At 42.3% G+C, this 20,396-nt stretch overlaps 1 protein-coding gene across 5 annotated transcripts in view; it reads left to right on the plus strand.

Annotated features, from left to right (window-relative positions):
* The window catches only part of Zfp64 (ZFP64 zinc finger protein), a 71,658-nt gene that overhangs the window by 25,710 nt on the left and 25,552 nt on the right, over positions 1-20,396 (plus strand). For 3 of the 5 annotated variants that reach the window (XM_078051900.1, XM_078051899.1, XM_005325207.5), the window contains one exon: positions 1,543-3,342. The exons of the other annotated variants lie outside the window; for them this stretch is intronic. In XM_078051900.1, coding sequence (XP_077908026.1) covers positions 1,543-2,825 — 1,283 coding nt within the window. In that variant the 3' untranslated portion in view covers positions 2,826-3,342. Of the gene's footprint in view, positions 1-1,542; positions 3,343-20,396 lie in introns of those variants that run through there. 5 annotated transcript variants of the gene reach the window in all.

Genomic DNA, 20,396 nt, shown 5'->3' on the forward strand with positions numbered 1-20,396 from the left:
TGATGACATAAAAAAAGTTAAGAACAACACTCTAAGGCAGAAAAAAGGAAATTTTTTTCAGAAAGGGTAAATACCTTAGGCTTTGAAGGCCTTACGGGCTCTGTCACAGCTGTTTCCCTCTGCCATGAGACTGTGAAAACAACTGTGGGTAAACAAATGGCTGTTTCCAATAAAACTTTATTTACAAAAACAGGCTGTGGGCAGCATTTGGCCCACTGGCTGTGGCTGGTCATTTTTGTTCTCAGGTCAGTATGCATGATCTTGCTGGTATTTGGTCATGCAGTATATTGTGAAGACTTAGGCTTCCCAATTTTCAAGAAGCATGTTAAATTGCTCCCTGCCACCTCTATTGAATTCATCAAGCAGCTCATGGTTATGTTGTAGGTTTTATACAAAAAAAAAAAAAAAAAAACTGGAACATAATCCCAATCTTTTGAGTATATGGCCTTAGAAAGCAAACATTCATTAAATAAACAATTACTTATTTGGCTCCAGAATCAGTCTGGGTCGGAATCCAAGCCCTGCCACAGACCACTGGGTGACCATGAACAAATTATGTAGTCTCTCTGGGTCTCAGCCCTTCTGTACAATACTATTAGGACTGATATTAATAATAATGTCCAAAAGAATAAAATAAAATATAATAAATACTAGCCCCCATGCCATGGGATGTTGCCACTGAAAGGAGACCATTCGGTGGAGAGCTCAGCACAGTGTCCCCAAAAGCAATGGAAGACTGTTAGCTGCTGTTATTTCCTTTGGTTAAGCAATATCGAAATGAAGGGTCACCAATTTGCTTGAATTATCAGTGCCTTAGATAATTTGGACTTGGCGTTCATTGAGAAAATAAATTTTACAAATCGTGTCCATCCAGATGTTTGCAATTTCACTTTCCCTGCTCATCTTTCAGCAAATATGATTTTTTTTTTTGAAAAATCAAGCAGCTGGATTCTGTAACTTCACAAGTAAAGAACGCAGCTGGCCATGTGGGATAAATAAACTTTGTGCAATAAACTTGTCTCTATTAATAAAAATCTGCATGAAATATAAGCTGGTGTTTCTGTCACTGTAAAAAGAGAGTCCTCGGATGAATGCAGCGTGGAGCTAACCCATTTGGAAATGTGTTGTTGACTCAATTACAACATGTAACTCAATCAAAATCGACGGATTATACAAAATTATGCAACTGTGAGCCATTAACTAGCAAAGTGGGTGCATTAACTGTATGAAGATAGTTTGATTGTGTTAAATATAAACGAGTATGTTTGCAAAACTTTTTTGGGACTATTATATAGCTCCTTTCCAACTCCCATTTTTCTTCTGGGCTTCCTAAGGGCGGTAGTGTGCAAAAGCACGTGGTGGTGGTTCAGGTGTTGGGGAAGAAGAGAAGTCCTTCCCTCCTCCCAGGGGCTGCTGGGAGCTGCAGTTAGAAGGTCGCCTCGCGCTCGCCTTGGTTTAAGCAGTTTTCTGGTGTGTGCTACGGGGGGATCCTCTGTGGTTGTTGCTGCCTGTTCTTATGGAAACCTCACCTTGTGTTGACAGGGGACGCCCCCTTCCAGTGCTGGCTCTGTAGCGCCAAGTTCAAAATCAGCTCGGACTTGAAAAGGCACATGCGCGTGCACTCGGGGGAGAAGCCTTTCAAGTGCGAGTTCTGCAATGTCCGCTGCACCATGAAGGGGAACCTCAAGTCGCACATCCGCATCAAACACAGCGGGAATAACTTCAAGTGTCCACATTGCGACTTCCTGGGTGACAGCAAAGCCACCCTCCGGAAGCACAGCCGCGTGCACCAGTCGGAGCACCCGGAGAAGTGCTCAGAGTGCAGCTACTCGTGCTCCAGCAAGGCGGCCCTGCGCGTCCACGAGCGCATCCACTGCACCGAGCGCCCCTTCAAGTGCAGCTACTGCAGCTTCGACACCAAGCAGCCCAGCAACTTGAGCAAGCACATGAAGAAGTTCCACGGGGACATGGTCAAGACCGAGGCCCTGGAGAGGAAGGAAACCGGCAGGCAGAGCAGCCGGCAGGTGGCCAAGCTGGACGCCAAGAAGACTTTTCACTGTGACATATGCGACGCCTCGTTCATGCGGGAGGATTCGCTCCGGAGCCACAAGAGGCAGCACAGTGAGTACAACGAGAATAAGAACTCCGATGTGACCGTCCTCCAGTTTCAGATCGACCCCGGCAAGCAGCCCGCCACGCCCCTCACGGTCGGCCACCTCCAGGTGCCGCTCCAGCCCAGCCAGGTGCCCCAGTTCAGCGAGGGAAGAGTCAAAATCATCGTGGGGCATCAGGTGCCCCAGACCAACGCCATCGTCCAGGCCGCTGCGGCCGCAGTCAACATCGTGCCACCTGCCCTGGTGGCCCAGAGCCCAGAGGAGCTCCCAGGGAACAGCCGGCTACAGATCCTGCGCCAGGTCAGTCTGATCGCCCCTCCTCAGACCTCGGCGTGTCCGAGCGAGGCAGGCGCCATGAGCCAGCCGACTGTCCTGCTGACCACCCATGACCAGACCGACGGGGCCACGCTGCACCAGACTCTCATCCCCACGGCCGCCGCCGGGCCCCAGGAAGCGTCCGGCAACCAGACGTTCATCGCCAGCTCGGGCATCACGTGCACTGACTTTGAAGGCCTTAATGCTTTGATTCAGGAGGGGACAGCTGAAGTGACCGTGGTGAGCGATGGGGGACAGAGCATCGCGGTGGCCACCACGGCTCCGCCGATATTCTCCTCCTCTTCGCAGCAAGAACTGCCCAAGCAGACGTACTCCATCATCCAAGGGGCGGCGCACCCCGCTCTGCTGTGTCCCGCCGATTCCATACCAGATTAGTCCTGAGAAAAGGGGGACAAGAAATGAGGAGTAGTGTTCTGTAAAAGGTTTGCTCTTGATGTTTTTAAGGATTGCCGTGACCGCCCCCTGTAATAAATGGTATTTTGAACTTCTTACTGTAATTTTTTTAACACTGTAACTACTTTGAGACCACCTCCGAATCACCGCCTTCTACGGTAGAATCTTAAATGTTACCAAGATGATTCCAATCAGGAGTGGGGATTAAATGGGTGAAGTAGTGAATACATTTGTTTGTTTCCAATTTGATGTTTCAACTGTAATAAAGGTTCTTTTCCATCTCATTCAATTTGTGTAGTAGATGGTACTTCCTAGCCTCTCTTAAGCCCCATTCTGAAATACCTCCCAGAATTTGGGGTATTAGTGTATTACATAAGATACAAATCTATTGGCTTGGAGAACCATTTTCTACATAATGTGACATGAATACTTGAAAAAAAAAATGTTTAGTGCTAATGAACAAACAGTTCCCTAATAAATTGATACCTGGTTAAAAGATCCCGAATGTTAATGCTTCTTGAGATGTGGTTTGGGTCTGAGGGAGTGTAAATCATTGTATAATTAAAGGGAACTGGAAGTAGCCGAGGCTTTTAGTTCTCTCATGAATATTGCACAAACACTTTACCACCTTCACACTTATATGGAAAAAGTGCAGTACCTAAAGTGACCCCTTTTTTGTTTTTTTAATTTCAGACTGAAGATCCTGACATTTCTATTTAAACACAAATATGATGCAAGTTTCTACTAAAATTTGAGAGAACTTTTCTAGGACTTTTTTTTTTTTTTTTGGTTGTTGATATCTGTGCAGATCCAGGATCCAGATGAATGGTTTTGGAAAAGCACCTAGCATAGGTTATATTGAGAGGGAAATTCAAATTGTATTCTGTTTTGAATTGAAATGCTATTTGATCAGTAGGTGGCGCCAGAGAGAAACTGGAATTACTCCTATTTAGACCTATAAATATCCTCCAGGGGTTTAATATCTCTGATTTTCCATGTAGACAAGGATTGATAAAGAGGGGTGGTCACTATTCTGAAAGAGGCATGATTAAACTGTTATGAGCATACTTAGATGCATTTTTGCCTAAGTTGTCACTTTTACTTTTTCATAATATATGAATTTATATATATGCAGCTCGGTGGCAGGGTCCATGCATGAGGCCCTGGGTTCTATCCCTAGGAATAGGAAAAAAAAATTTTTTTGTTATGTAGATCATCTCACCTTCATATGAAGATGTTATTTGTGCTTTGGGTAAAAACAAGCTAGGGAAATAAAAAACAGTGATGTTAGAAATCTTGAGGGTTTGCCTATTAGACATGCAGATCCTGTACCCTTCGAAAGAGCCAAAGAGTTAGAGCTGGATTTTGTCTCCCTTCTTTCTTGGATTCTTAGTATTTGGATATAATTCTGAAGCCTTATTGCATAGCTTTGCCAGACTTTCTCTATTTTCATGTCAGTATTGGTAGTAGTGAATTATTAACTGGTTTTGGTCTGAAACAGGAATTCCTGCAGTGTACAATGCTAGAAATTTTTAGCAATTTTCTCATTTTGGAATTACAGTGCCTCCCGATCTACAGTTTTGCTTTCTTGCTTTCAGTTACCTATAGTCAAACTGTAGTGCTAAAATATTAAATGGAAAATTCCAGAAATAAGTTCATACGTTTTTAAATGCCTTTAATATAGTATGTTGTTGTAATTGTTCTTTTTGTTGGTTATTGTTAATCTCTTCCTGTGCCTAATTTATAAATTAAACTTTGTTGTAGGTTTATGTGTATAGAAAAGAACATAGTGCATATAGGGTTTGCAACCATCTGCAATTCAGGCATTCAAGGAATGTCTTGGAATATGAACCCAGAGGGTGGGGGACACTACTGTATTACTTGAAGCTCTTTAGAAAATTACTCAGCCACCTTTTAACTATGAAACCTCTATTACAAAACTGTTTTCTACATTGTTCTTCTATCCCCAAGAGTGTCCCTTTTTTCAACTTTTAAAAGAGTTTTTTCCTGTTGTAAATATGATGTGTATTCAAGATAGGACACATCACAAATGGAATAGTATGGGGAAAATGAAGCTACTGATAACCTTCCAGGCCACGTGTAAACATCGTCACCAGCTTGGTGGACATCTTCCAGTCTTTTTACCTATGCTTCCACGTGTATGTTTTCTACTCCAGTGATGAAGCCAGGCTTGAGTTTACTCTTTTCTTCTTGCATTCTGTATTTCTTTCCATATTCTCATATCTTCACCAGGCAACCACCACATGTACAAACAGACACACAGGCATACCTATACATACGCAGCATACTCCGATATTATAAATGACGACAGTAAAATTTGTTCCCTGCAATAAACTGTGCACAGAATTGTGCAAAAACCAAGCTAACAACCCCAAACCTAACCCTCCCAACCCAAGGTTGACGTTCTCTGTGTTCACGTGTGCATGCATGTACTCTGGTGAAGGTAACATAGAAAAGGGTTTTCCTATTTCTAGAGTAATTGGATTGTGCAATGCATACTTCTCTGCAGCCTGCCTTGATTATTCCATTTATTGACAGTCCTGTGGGTCAACACAGCTAACCCTAGTTCATTTGGTTTTTGGCTTCTTTCAGCCAAGGGTAGTAGTGTGAATGTCCGGTGCCCTCGCCAGCTATCCCCTCTGCGTGGATATTTCGGTTATTTAGGGATTTTCCATCACAAACTGCAAGTCAACATCCTACATAATTCTTCAGATTCAGTGCCTTTTTTTTTTCTTTCTCCAAAGACTAGAAAGTGTGCTTAAAACTGTGTTTCAGTGAGTTTCTGTGGCATATATTTGCATAGATCCCAATTGACTTTCAAAATGGTAGTCTCTCCTACAGAGTGGCCCAGCCACCTGCAGTCCTGCCAGTTAACAGTCTCTTGAAGTGGCCTGTTGAGTGAACCAGTTATCTGCTCTTTGTGCTTCCCAGCTGGTGTCTGCACGTCCTGTGACATCTCCAGGCCTGATGAGCACCTGGCCTTGCAACTTATACTTGTCCTCCCTCATTTGTCTCAGCTTATTGGGGAATTGGGGATCTAAACCCCACATCTGTGGCACGGTGCTCAGTTTTCTCCCCTTCTATCTCTTGTCCTTTGACTTTGCTTGTGACACTGTGGCCAAATAAAACAGACTGCTTTTTATGTAGTCTGCAATTCCATTCTTCATTTGTGGCTCTTATATTTCTTTAAAGCCCTCCTCCCCCTGAGATGAAGAGGTTCTTTTTCTTTAATATTTTTTTTTATTTGCTTCTTTAGTTTTAGTCTGCACCCTATGGCAGCCAAGATTCATATTTATATTTTCTGGTATATGGGTTTGGCTATCCACTGTGCCACCACTACAAGTTAAATAAGATTTTCCTTAGAACTGAAATCCTGATTTTGCCTTTGGTGTAGATTGAGTTCCCAAATATACTTGGATCTCTATTCTGTCCCATCGATCTTTACATCTTCTCTGGCTTGCCAACATCAAATATTTGATTGTTGGTGTTAAGGAATACCTTAATCCTTTAGACTTACAACGTCTTCCTGTTGCCATCTAGTCCCAAAATATTCTTGGTGATTCTTAGATATTCATTCTTCCAAATGAAGCCATTTTATCCAATAACTAACCCCTGACACACAAACACACCAAAAAACAAAACAAAAAATCTTTATGGGACTTGGACTGAATCGCACCAATATTATGTGTAAAAGGAATGACTTAATGGAGCTGCAATTATATCTCAATGGTGGAGCGCTTGTCTTGCACGGGTGAGGCACTGGGATCAATCCTCAGATCACATATATATACATGAATAAATAAGTAAACAAACAACAATAAATAGAAGTATTGTGTCCATCTACCACTCTTCTATTCAAAAAACTTTGATTCCTGTTGTAATCATTATGTAATAAAATGATATCTAATTTTCTTCATACACAGTCTATTACCATATAAGACTTTAGTTTCTCTATGATTATTGTAATTATGAATGGAAATATTTTCTATTTCAAAATAGTTGTTGTAAGCATAAAGAAAAACTATTTTTATATATTTGTCAAACACCATTAGCAAAAGTTCACATTCATCAACATGAAGTAATGAAAACCCCTAATCTCTGATAAATAGGATTTATGATGATTATAAAATAGTCATCTCAATTCAAATTGTGTTTTCTCTTTCTGCCCCATGTATTTACTGTTGTTTTTTTTTTTTGTTGTTGTTGTTGTTTGTTTCCTTGTCCTATTGTCTTGGGACTGTTGATATAGTTGATATCCCTGTTGTGTTCTTAATTTTAACATGATTGGCATTAACATTTCCCATTTTGATGGGTGGGGGTGGTGGCTCAGTGATAGAGCACTTGCCTAGCATGAGCAAGGTACTGGGTTTGGTTCTCAGCACCACATATAAATAAATGAAATAAAGGTCCATTGACAACTAAAAAAATAAAAAATAAAAAAAATATCCTGGGCTGGGGATGTGGGGCCTGGGTTCGATCCTCAGCACCACATACAAACAAAGATGTTGTGTCCGCCGAAAACTAAAAAATAAATATGAAAAATTCTCTCTCTCTCTCTCTCTCTCTCTCTCTCTCTCTCTCTTAAAAAAAAAATTCCCAATTTGATATAATGTATATTCCTACAAGTAATGGTTTTTTATAGTTCTCAAGTCATTTTCTTCAAGTAAACATTTCACGTAAGAGTTTTTATCAGGGTAGGTTGCTGAATTTTATCAATATCTTTTCAATTTTTTACCATATGGGTGTGCACTTGAATGTGTTGATAGAGTGAATTAGTATACCACACATCCTGTATTATTGAATCATCTTCCATTCCTGGGGCAAACCCTCTTGGCCATGTTGGATTATTCTTCTGATACTTTGCTGGATTCCATTTCCTATTTTTTTTTAATTTTTACAACCATATGCATAAGTGTCATTAATCTCAGTTTTCTTTTGGTGCTATCTCTATCTGGCTTTTGCTTGTTTTTGTTTTAAGTCATGCTAATCTGAAGATAAATTGGAGTCTTTTCCTTCTTGTTCAATGACTTGCAATAGTTTGACTATCAGAAATTCTCTGCTGTGTTCTCTGGGATGATTCTCTTTTTCATGTTCATTTTTGACAAAGTTTCCCATTTTTTTCTGTGATTACTGGTCTGTTCATGTTGTTTATCTCATCTGAATCAATTTCATAATTGATATTTTGCAAAAGGAAAAAAAAATCATTGATTTGTTCTAAATTTTCATGTCTGTTATCCTATACTTCCATTTAATATTCTCTTAAAAACATATATATATGTATATATGTATATATATCTCATATAGTGTATATAGTATGTATATATTATATATATAAGTATTGAGTATTATTTATATATATTATAGGTATAATATATATATACCCATATAATGTTTTCATCTCAATTTGCAAAGGATTTATTATGCATTTGTATTAAAATGAAAGTAGAGTTTTTCCTTTTATTTGTTCTTTCTCTGTCCCTCCTCCACTGAATTTCAGATTTCAACTTCAACAGAGATTGTCCCCAAATCTGCTTTTATTTCAGTTTATTTTGTTATTCTCACTTCCGATCTTAAATTCACTTATTCCTCCTTGAATAACAAAACATTTAAAGCTGTACCTTTTTCCATTATGATCCACTTAAGGTTAAAAAAGTAATTTTTTAAAGTTAAAATCACGGCTTATACAAATGTAGAAAGAACATCTGTCAAAGATTTTATTTCAGTCATTAATTCAAAGGGAGTCAGTAAGATATCACCTCAGGTTCAAAGAAGAATTCGACAAATGCGCTTAGACAATCAAGACTGCTGGAATAAATTTACAAAGGGGGCAGACTGGATCAGTATCTCCAGGTGACAAATCAGCGGACTCCACCAGACTAAATCTGTTTAATGTTTACTTGTTTACAAATTACATGCATTATTATATATTTCAGTAACTGACAAAGTTGTAAAAAACTCAAAACCACGGGGCTGGAGATGCAGCTCAGTAGTAGAGTGCTTGCCTAGCATCCTGAGGCCCTAGGTTCACTCTCCAACACAGCAGAACAACAAAAATAAAATAAAAGGCACCAACCCCTACAGAGTAGATCGCCAGGTTTGGGGACTGGCGATGCCCTCAATCATCTTCATTGTCTACTTCAAACTCTTTCAAAAATTTCCCTTACATCTGTAGGCCTATAAATTTTATAAGGAATCTCCTTTCTTTTCCTGAATTTCAAGATTTTTTTTTATTTCAGTTGTAGGGTTGGTTGGGAGGTGCAGAATCCAAGGGATGAGTAAAGACATGTTTCCTATTTTTTAAGTAGTTACAATCTATTTTGGTTTTTTGTTTCTGATGTTAGTAAGTTTTCGTCTCATAATGTGACCTTTAAAATACATGCTTTTTGTAATTTTTCAATTTCTGTAATTTTTCAATTTCTGTAATTTTTCAATTTCTGTGAGGCCATTTATGGGACAAATTTCTGTAAGTATTTGGTGGTTATCAGAGAAGAATGTATATGTAGTCTCGGTAAAGTTCACATTTTTACAAATCAAATCATCTTTGTTATTCAAATATTCAAGCCCTCTCTGGCAAACTGAAAGAAGGATTCCAAAAACTTGGAATTGCCTTGAGTGGGCATGCTGGGATGGAGCGCAGGGCCGACTGGGGCCAGGCCCGCGCAGCCCTGACTTAGCTTTTGACCAAGCTTCTCTTGTGTTACGGGGGATTTCATTCCATTGTGTTTTGTCGTTTGTAGGTGGTACCTGTGGGACCGCGGCTGTTGCGTGTTCTTTGTCATCTTCATCTTAGATAATGTTCCTTCCATTTAATAGCTTCAGCCTTAACTCATGCTTTATCTCATGGTAATATTCTAAGTCTCAGCTTATACCTTATTACCTTTGCCTGATTTATCTTCACCCATCCCACTGGTTAAAAACCATCACCTTCTCCTTGCTATGACAGGGAAATTCAGATATTTTATCTTTATCATTCTATTAGTCACTTCCATCTTATGTAATTTTACTATTTATAAATTTGTGGTTTTCTCCTTTTCTCTAAGTTTTCCTGTTCCTACAGATGGTGTTAGGACACATCTCTCTTCTAATAGCTAATGGCTATTTTCCAATCTTCAACAATCATTTGTAAACTTATATTTCTTCCTAGAATGCCCTGTCCCCAAATCTTTAGTGTTGCCGAGATAGCTTTCAAGTTTATTTCCAGGCTCTGGTTAAGTAAGTCCTGCCTTCCAGAGTGTCGCTTATATTAAAATACCGTCTGCTCTTAGATTCAACCAAAATCTGCAACACACGGGGCTCAACACAGTTCTTGGACTCTTCTTCTCCATTCCACGCCTTTGACTTCATTTTGCTTGGTTTGAGTGATTCCTGGACTATGTGCTTCAGAAAGGGCACAGGGGGTTCTTCTTTTGACCCGTTTGAACATAGGATCTTCTCTGCAGTCACCTTTAAACTCTGTTCTGGTCGGGATGGGGAGTTCATACTGCTCTGATCCAAGTCTAGACAAAATGCCGTGTTGCCAGGAGAGAAGTGGGCAGTGTCCCACCTTAGCAAATCAGGTTGAAAGAGCCAGCCAGGGAAGTTTCTAGAATCTTGAGAGTGGCTTGATATCAAGACACAGTGTTGATCTTATCAGCCATGAAATTGTAATTATATAAATTGAAAATCATATTTTTTTTATCTCTCTTGCCCATGGGGCTCCAAGCTTTAAACATTTCATCTACATAAAATTATCCTTAGAAAAAAATTGATCAAAACAATATAAAATTATGATACATTATGGTAATTATTAAATATAAACAAAATATTTACTGAGACTCTGAGTCTTAATGAGGTAGTCAGCCTTGGTTCGGCATCAGTTTATGTATCCTTACTAAATATTAATTTTTAAAAAAAACTGGATTTTTTTAAAAGTTGCCACCATGAGATATAATTCATTTTCATTTATATTCCAAATATTCTTTTTATTGATGTCAACTCTAAAGTTTCATTCAAACAAATAAACATATAAAAAAATTATATTGTGATAGCAATGCCTCTCGATTATTTTAACTCCTTTTAAATCATATACCCCCCCCAAAAAAAAAAACAACAATCACATGTTGGTCAATCATAATTAACTGGGTCAATATTATCAAAAGCAAAGAACTGAACGCTGACTGGGGTTTCTTTTCCCATCCTGGAGTCACTGGATTTTATAACCTCGACATCTTGATGTCCCAGAGTTTTCTCAGCTCTGTGCATTGATCACATCAGGATTTTTCTCAACTAGCCACTTTTCACAGCTGAGTGTGTTCTTACCTTCTCAACCTTAAGAAAAAGTACCCATGGGAGTTAAGATTTGAGAAGGGATTTCCTTTCTCGGGCCTGTGTACCTCTTGAAATACCTTGGTCTATTCCCAAGCTCTAGAACCCGTTAGAAGACCTTTGTCCTAGATTCAGCAAAAGCCAGGTGACAGGGATGTCCAGTATTATGGACTATGCAACTCTCAACTCTGCCATGGTGGTATGAAAATATCTGTAAATAACTGGAAAGAAGTCGGTATGGCTGATTTCCAATAAAACTTCGTTTATAGACATTGACGTTTGAATTCCATATAATTATCATGTTGTGAAATATTATTTATTGTTTGACCTTATTCTCAACCGTTTAAAGATGTGAACACGTTCTTGGCATCAAGACCATACAAAAACAGCTTGCCAACCCCTCACCCGGCACCCCCTCTACCTGAGATTAGAGTTAACATGAAAAGTTAAATGAGTCTCAAGAAAGTGAGGCAAACAGGAGTCTTTTAGATTTAAATTACACATTATGGCATATTTTTTTACTGAATAGAGAATTCTGCTTAAGTAATTCGACCACCTTTTAAGGCTTTTTATCATTGTTATTTTCAGCACCAGGTTTAACAAACATATGAATCTACTTCCTGAAATAGTAAAATCGCCCTGCATTCTGTTGTGGGATTAGCCTATAAACTCCTAAAAAGCCACAGGGCTATTTGTGATCCTTGATGCCACCCTTCCTGAAACCCTCACAGAGAAGCACCTTTAGACTAAAAAGTTGTAAATGCCTAACCGGCCCTGGCTTGTGTCATGATGACACTTGATTACATAAAATCACAGACTCCTCACCGCCAAACTGAAGCCTGTTGACCTCCATTTATAAATGAGTGACTTCACCATAAAACTGAGCCTCAAATCTGAATTCGACTTTTGAGTGGTTCCTGCAGAAGATTTGGTTTCCAGAAAGGGAAAAGGCAGTTTCTCTACTAGATAAGGAAGTTCGCAAGGTGGCAGCCTGGACAAAATCTGACTCCACCCCACGAGTGGATCCACGAGTGCCTGAAGTTTACGCAAATTAGGGGACCCTCTCTAAGGTGCCGGGCTGGGGGTGCAGCTCAGCGGCAGAGTGCTGGCTTAGCAGGTGTGAGCCCCTGGGTTACAAAGAGAAAAAAGAAAAACTGCAAAATCATGAATCCAAAATGGCAAATAAAGAGTCTTTCAAAGGGCAGAAAGAGGTAAGGAGTTTTCATTTCAGCATCTTCACAAGTCAACCTGCCTCAGCATTTAGTTCTCCTCGGCAGGAAGGAGGAGGGATTTCCTGCAATCAGGAAAATTCCTTTCTGAGGACGAGAGAAACCACTGCTCTTTCCTTTCCGGTTAGCTGGACCCTAGACCGTGGGGAGGTGGCCACGTCTCACTTCTCTTATGGAGAGAGTGTTGTCCCAGAAAAACAGACTGTCCCTACCCTGGGCAGGGCAGCAACACAGTGTTTATGACAAAGACCAAGCCCTCGGGTACCGCCTTAAAAATTGTCATTGGAAGTTAAAAGAAAATGACTTCACCTCTCCATTCCCCGTCCTTTTAGAACGGACTTTTTTTTCTCTCACTGCACTTTTGTCAATAGAATTGAATCTCTTCTACTTGTAAGTCAAACAAGTCCGTTCAAGGGCCAACTGTGCTCGGGGTCTGCTCTGTGTGGGCTGCTGAGTTAGGCCGTCTGGTTCTCCATTCACGTTTTCCCAATGTCCAACCAGTCTTCTTTACGATTCCCCTGTCTCTGGTCCGTTTTCCACAGTAAAGCCCAACTTCTGTTCACCCTGGTGACTACACTTGGGCTGATCCTAAAGCTGGGGTCGCTCTGTGGCTGGGCAGGTGTTTTACAACATGAGAATCTAAACTTGAATTTGAAGTGGAGCCACGTTTCCTGAGAATCGAGTGCCAGTGATTTCATTAACTCCCTTCAGGGGATTTGGTTCTTTACAGTCATTCTGAATCTCGGAATCGTCTCGTAAAATGAAGTTGTTTTAGAGCCCAGTTTCTCAAATACTTTCCTGAGGAGGGCTGGGGGAGCAGCCTTTGGGTGTGGTCTTAGGAGGGGTGCTAAAAGCTTATTTTCTTTTACTTTGGAGCTTTCATCTTAACCAGAATGCTTTTTAAAAGTTAGCAGGAAAGCACACCTGTCATCCCAGCAGCTCAGGAGGCTGAGGCAGGAGGATGGCGAGTTCAAAGCCAGCCTCAGCAACTTTGCAAGGCCATGAGCAACTCAGTGATACCCTGACTCTAAATAAAATACAAAGTAGGGAGGGATGGGGGTGTGGCTCAGTAGCTAAGTACCCCTGGGTTCAATATCCAGTACCACCCCCCCAAAAAAAAGATAAGCACAAGTGTCCTGATTCATCGAAATAACTGACCTACAACAAGACCACCACGTACTCTTGGAGGGATTGCATTAAATAATTGGCTTGAAAATCAAGCAGAAGCATCCTTACAAAGACAGTTTAGAGAGAGAATGTTGCCAGATGGAAGAATAAGCAGTCTGGTGTTTGAAATGAGTCTGGCCTCTCAGAGACAAACCAGTGAAGCACAGAATTTAGATTGGCCCAGATAGTCAGGAGCGCAGCTGAGGTTGAGAAGCCGAGTCAGCTCCATGTCCAGCAGGGAGACCGGTATTCAATAAAAGAAATAAGCCTCCATCCAGTTCTCCAATGCACCTGTAGCTCCTTTCTGTATTGTCTCTATTGATCTAGAACTTTCTTTCCTCTCCTCTATGGCAGCCCCTCATCCAGCTGATTCTAGGAGCAAGACAGCTCCCCCTGCTGGAGCAGAGATTAAGCCCATGCTTCCCTAGGACCCGGATTGATTGGCAGTGTCCCCGTTGTACCAAAGTCTTACTGTGCACCGACTGCTTATCGCATAGGCTCCCAGGAGCCAAGCATGCTCCATGAGGGCAAGAACCATGCATCTAGCCCACCATTACCCCCTGATTTGTGGCATAGAAGCTGGCAGGTAGTAGGTGCATAATGTTTATTAAATAACGGTGATTGTGATTTTTCAGTGATAAAAGCTAAGATTTATTGTGTCGTGTTTGTGCTAAACTCATCATATCATACTGTAGTCCCTGAGGGAGGTACTGTTAAGACATGGTGAAGAAAAGGAGGTGGAGCCCAACAGCCTGGTGTAAGAATCACCTGGAAAACTGGTTTTGAATACCTACCTTCAGCCCCAGGGCAGCTCAGTAAGTTCTAATAAAGCAGATGGGGGGCGGGGGGGGGGGGTTGCTGGGAACATGCATTTAAAATCCAGCCTCTGTGGAGACTGCGGGGATCCAGGCCTCCTGGGAAATACTAGGATAAAGAAGCACAGTCTTAGAGAAAGTAAGAGACTTGTGCGTGCGGATGTTGCAGAGCGATTAGCCCCAGACGTCCAAACCTGGAGCCCGCCCGCCCTCCTGCCCCTCAGCAAGTTCCCACTGGCCACCGCCTTCTTCCAACTTCCTCAGTCTGGGAGCCTTTTGTTCACAGGGATCTGCTTGCCCTCTACTTCCCCGTTCATGGGTCTCTTTCTTGCCGATTTGGCAGGAGGGAATAAGAAGCAGACCTGGGAGGCCTTTGGTGTGCGGTCACGGCACCTGTCCCCCAGTCGTGAGCATCTGATTCACAGCTGTGATTTGGGAATTTGAAGTGTCTTTGCTGGGAGCCTCTTACACCAGGATGTTTCAGTGTTGTGTCAACAGCATCCTTCTGTGCTCCATCCAGTGAGCTGTCTAAGCCTCTGGCATCTGGCTTTACATGAGTTTTCTCAGAGTTTCCAGAATTCAAAGGTTGTCCTGGAACACCCTTGCTCTAGGGATCCTAGCTGCTTAGTGTCTGGAGGGAATGTGTGTCTGTGGGTTCGCTCTTTGTATTCTGCTTTTCTTTGTGTTGGCATCAGAAGAATTCTCCTTGGAGTAAAAAACAAGGCTTGCAACTGAAATTCCCCTTGAAGTCATTAGCCAGAATTGAATCTTCTGGGAAGATTTCGACTGAGGAATACAGAACGCAGGGGGTGATCTCTTCCTCCCCCAGCAGTCCTGCTACTCCTGCTGCAGGTCCAGGGTTTCTGAGGTCCCTTCAGGGGCTTTTCACCCCTGGGCTCCCTGCACTCAGGCATGTCCTGCAAGCTGCATGAACACAGCCTGAAAGAAGGCAGACACGTGTTTCAGCCAGCCCTGACACTCAGGTGCCCTTGCTGACCTGTCTGCCCTCCCAGTGAGATGGGGAAACAGAGCCACAGAAGCAGAGGTCGTGTGGCTTGCCCAGGATTGCTCTGCTGGTCACTGGTCTCACTGCACTTGAGCCCAGGTCCATTCCTAGTGCAGATGCCTCGTGGCCCCCTGCATACCTCCTGCCCTAGGGCCTGGCTCGAGCAACAGCCAGAGGCAAAGGGTGTGTTCATGTTGTTTGGTTTCATTTTCCAGTTTTCTTGCTGCTTTAAATGCTGTCCTGGTGTGGTGGAAGCAAAAGAGGGTCCCCACAAGTTCCCAAACCTGAGGACATTGACATTGGGAGTTGTCAGGGCCACATTATGATTGTCCAGTGCCCTGAGTCCTTTTGCCTGTGTAGGTCCCTTTCTAAACACACTCATGCATGCACACACACACATGCATACACACATGCAGACACATACACACATGAGTGTGCACATACACACAAGTGTGCATACAAATGTACATGAACATGCATACACATGTGTGTATGCATGAATCACAAATATGCATTGCATACAAGCATGCACACACATGCACATGCATATGCATACCAAAATGCATGTGTGTGTACATACACATGAATGCCTATGCATGCAAATGCACACACACCTGCACATGCACATATACACAGGCAAACTCATGCATACACACATGTGCATAGATACAAGCATACAAACATACATGTTCAGACACAAACAGGCACACTCATACACATGCATAAAGATACACATGCAATATACATGCCTTAATATATTCACACACAAATATGCATGCATGCATATACACGTTCACGTCTGCATAAACTTTCACATATACCTACACACATGCATACATGCACAGATTTACATACAAGCATATACATGGGTATATGTGCGCACACATACACGTATCACATGCATGCACATGTACACACATTCATGTGCACACACATAAGTGTGTGTGCATACACAGGTGCACATGCATTCCCAAATGTGCATGTATACATGTGCATATAAACCCACATATGCACATGTACACATGCATGCACACTCATTCATGAACATATGCAGACATGCAAGCACACACATACACTCACACGTGCACCCATACACGTGTATGCACACATCTCTATATATTGAGAGATTTTAAATTATATTTCACACTACATGGCTATAGAGATGGATAAATCCAGGCTGCATTGCATTAAATTCTTTTCCTCTGATTTTAGAAGAATTTAAAGCATTTGTAGGCCCTGAGGCCCATGGGCACTGTGCAGAATGGAGAAATCAGCCCAGGAGGGTGGAGATCATCACCAAGACATGAAAAATGTAGGAGAATTTTACAGTCTACAGAGAGAAGAAATGGGTTGAGCAGAAGGATAATTACTTATCTTTGTTTTGGCCAGTTTTCCTTATAACAGCTTTGCAGAGATAAATTCACAGGCCATAAAATTCACTCTTAAACTGTACAATTCACTGGTTTTCACTGTCTTCAGATTTATACAACCATTAACAGCATCTAGTTGCAGAACATTTCCATCACTCCGAAAGGACACACTGCACCCCTCAGCAGCCACCCCTCAGCTCGCACCCCGACTCCCAGGAACCACCCATCCTGTGCTCTGGGTGTGTCCCTTCTGGGCATCTACATAAACAGACTCAGCCGCAGCCGGGCCTTTGTGAGGCTTGCTTCACTCACCACAGTGTTTTCAAGGTTTGTCCTCGTTATGGCTGTATCGGCACTTCATTCTGTTTACAGCCAAATAATATTCCATCATCTGATCAACATTTTACCAGTGTAAGGGAAATATGGGCTGTTTCTTTTGTTTGCCTGTTTTTTTTAAAATGTTGATCTATTCAAGTCTGTGAATTTATATCATAGTACCTTCTACCTACTGAGCCTTTCCTGTGTATGTCACATTCAATCAGAGGCCACTGCTCTTAAAGAGCCATATTGAACAAAGCTGCCATTTGCATCTGCACTTTAGAGAATACAACAGAAAGGTTGGGCAGCTGGCCCTGGGCCACACAGCCATTTATTTTACTTGGGATTTAGGAGTTCACTTGTCTTGAGTCATCTAGTGACTAAGGTCTTGTTCTGGAGCTAGAATCATGCATGAGAAATCTAGTAAAGGGCACAGTGCATTCACCCAGAATTGAGTAAAGCGTGGTGTAATTAAGGCCAGCCTAGTGGTCACTCTGAAAAGAGCAGGATGTCAGCAGTGAGTGACATGCTTCCCTCTCAGCTGAGGGGGAAAGGCAGGCAGTCGGGGGCAAGGGACTGTTCTCACCTCTGAATGCACGAACATTAATGAACACTTGCTGTATGCTCGGAACATACAGTATTTTATGCCTCTCACAACCAACTCTCAAAACATCGAAGGTGACCAGAGGAAAGCCCTGTCTACGCTCAAATCAGTCACCTGTGCGTTCCCCACAGGGTACACGTATTTGTATTACTGTCACATCTCGACAGGATGGATAGCCAAGATTTTGTGAACATAAAAATTATAAGCAAAACAGTCCTTTGCAATATTCTATGATCCAACTATCTTTTTCTTTTATTTTTTTTCAATGTTGTTAGCTATAATTTTTAAAATAAATTATTTAGAAAGCAGTTCAGGGTTTAATGCTGAATTGGTATTTCTTGAGCAGTAATGAAAGTCATTTATTCTGGACCTTCTTTTTCCAGTATTCTCTTGTCTTGAGGGTTACTTCACTGAATTTTGAAGGAGGTAACTTTTAGTTATTAGGAAAAAGAAGTCTATGGGCGAGTAGCTACTCAGGTTTCTTCAATTCACAGGTGGGTTCATTCTGGGCCACACCTATGGGACTTTTCACAGGGCCCAAGAGGACCACAGGCTTGTTGATTGAGAGGCACAAGCCCACCACGGCTTACTGTCTATTTTCTCTCCCAAAGGCCTGAGTCTTGGGAGCTGAGACTGACCTGTCCACTCTAATCCTGGGAAGCTCGGTAAATGCTTCCTGAACTCATTTGTTCCTTCAATAAACGTTCCCTGAGCACTTACTATGTCCCCGATGCTGCTGTGAAAACTGATGAAGATCTTGCCCTGGTGATGTCTACCTTCTAGTGAGAGAAGCAGAGGAGAAACACTAGACAGAGTTCATGAGTACTTGCCAGGGGCTCAGAAACCCAAAAAACACAAATTCAAAGCCAGCCTCAGCAAGAACAAGGCCCTAAGCCACTCAGTGAGACCCTGTCTCTAAATAAAATACAAAATAGGGCTGGGGAGGTGGCTCAGTGGTCGAGGGCCCCCGAGTTCAATTCCCAGTCCTACCACCCCAAAGTAAAGATGGGCACTCCTTATACCGTGTAAGTTCCATTCATTTCAGAGTAAGAAGAAAAATATAGGTATATTTATACCATATATATAAGACTCCCCATCACCCAAACTGGGACACTTCTTATTTTTTTTTTTTTTTGTATTGGGGATTGAACCCTGAGCATTTAACCACTGAGCTACATCCTCAGCCCTTTTTATTTCTTATTTTGAGACAGGGTCTCACTAAGTTATTAGGATCTCACTAAATTGCTGAGGCAGGCCCCGACCTGAAGTGGGACGCTTCTAAGTGGCACTTTGGATAAGGATCCTGTGAGGACGGGTGTGATCAGCCCTTGTTACTGAGGAAGGTCAAGATCAGATGTCAAACAGTGCTGAATGCTGCTCCCCTGTGGTGGCCTGCAGCAACACACCCAAGGCAAAGCTCAGAACTGCCCTCCTCTGGTCAGTTTTCCAGGAAAAAAATAACAAATCATATGCCCTCAGGCAGATGAAAGTCTGAATGCTCCACTCAGGACTTTAGATATAAATTTATGATTACTATAAATGTATGGCTCCGTCTTAATCCTTCTGACGTTATTGCCGTTTTTTACTGTTGGTAGCTGGGGTAGATTGGATTACTGTTTGGGACCCTTACTCTCTCCCTCAGGAAGACCTTGTCCACTGGCATCATGGTATGGGGCGGGCCTCCCTGCCCCACTGGTTTGGGCGAACGGTGGGACTTGCTTTGGCCAGTGGAGAGCTAGTGGGCTGCTGGGAAGAGGGCTGAAGTGGCCGTGAATTTCCCACACCTTGCCCTTGTGCTCTGCCCAGGAAGACCATGCCCTGTGCAGCCTGTGGCCCCAGGAGAAATGAGCCCCACCTGGGTAGAGTTCCACCCCAGCCCCAGCCTAGAGCCAAGCCCAGGAGAGGCACAGAAAATAAACATTTGTGCGGAAAGCCGCTGATATTTTGAGGTTTCCTGGTGACACAGTAACCAGAGACTCATACAGTAGACTGTTGGTGAATGTCCTCCACTAGGGATCTCCTACTGACTGTGCCCAGTGCTCAGCCCTGGGATGAGTGGAACCACATTCTCCCTGTGCCGCCTCTTTCAAATCACTTTCAGCACAAGGATGGTGAAAAAGGCAAAAAAGTCCTTGTGAAAATTATTTCCATCTTGGCTTCCTGACTTGCTTCTTTTCCTCCCCCACCCCCTCCTCTTTTTTTTTTTCTTTCCCTGAACAATTCTCTTTTCTCTGCCATAGCAGGGCTCCCCACCCAACCTGCCAGCACCTGCCAGCCTCCCTAAACTTTCAGGAGAGGCAGGTTTTCCCCTGTTGAGACCCAGCCCTACCAGCAGAAGGGCCTGTAAGGGGGGCCAGGGACTAGAAAGGCCCTGGCATTGGGAGACATTGTAGCTGCCTAAAGAGGAATCATCTAATTTGGGGCTAAATCTAAGCTACCCTGCACCTCCAGGGGAGCCCAGCTTCAGATTAATTTGAAAGATCGGTGTTTTGAATTCTCTGTGAGAACCTAAAGTTTTCTGTTTTTTTTAAAATGTCTTGCAATTTAACAAGCTGCCGTCATCTTTTTTTTTTTTTTCCCCTTTTGGTATCAGGAATTAAACCCAGGGGTGCCTAACCACTGAGCCACATCCCCAGCCCCTTTTTATTTATTTATTTTTAATTTGAGACAGGGTCTCCTTATGTTGCTTGGGGTCTCACTAAGTTGCCCAGGCTGGGCT

This window comes from Ictidomys tridecemlineatus, chromosome 5, assembly GCF_052094955.1.
Source record: "Ictidomys tridecemlineatus isolate mIctTri1 chromosome 5, mIctTri1.hap1, whole genome shotgun sequence".
Lineage (NCBI taxonomy): Eukaryota > Metazoa > Chordata > Mammalia > Rodentia > Sciuridae > Ictidomys > Ictidomys tridecemlineatus.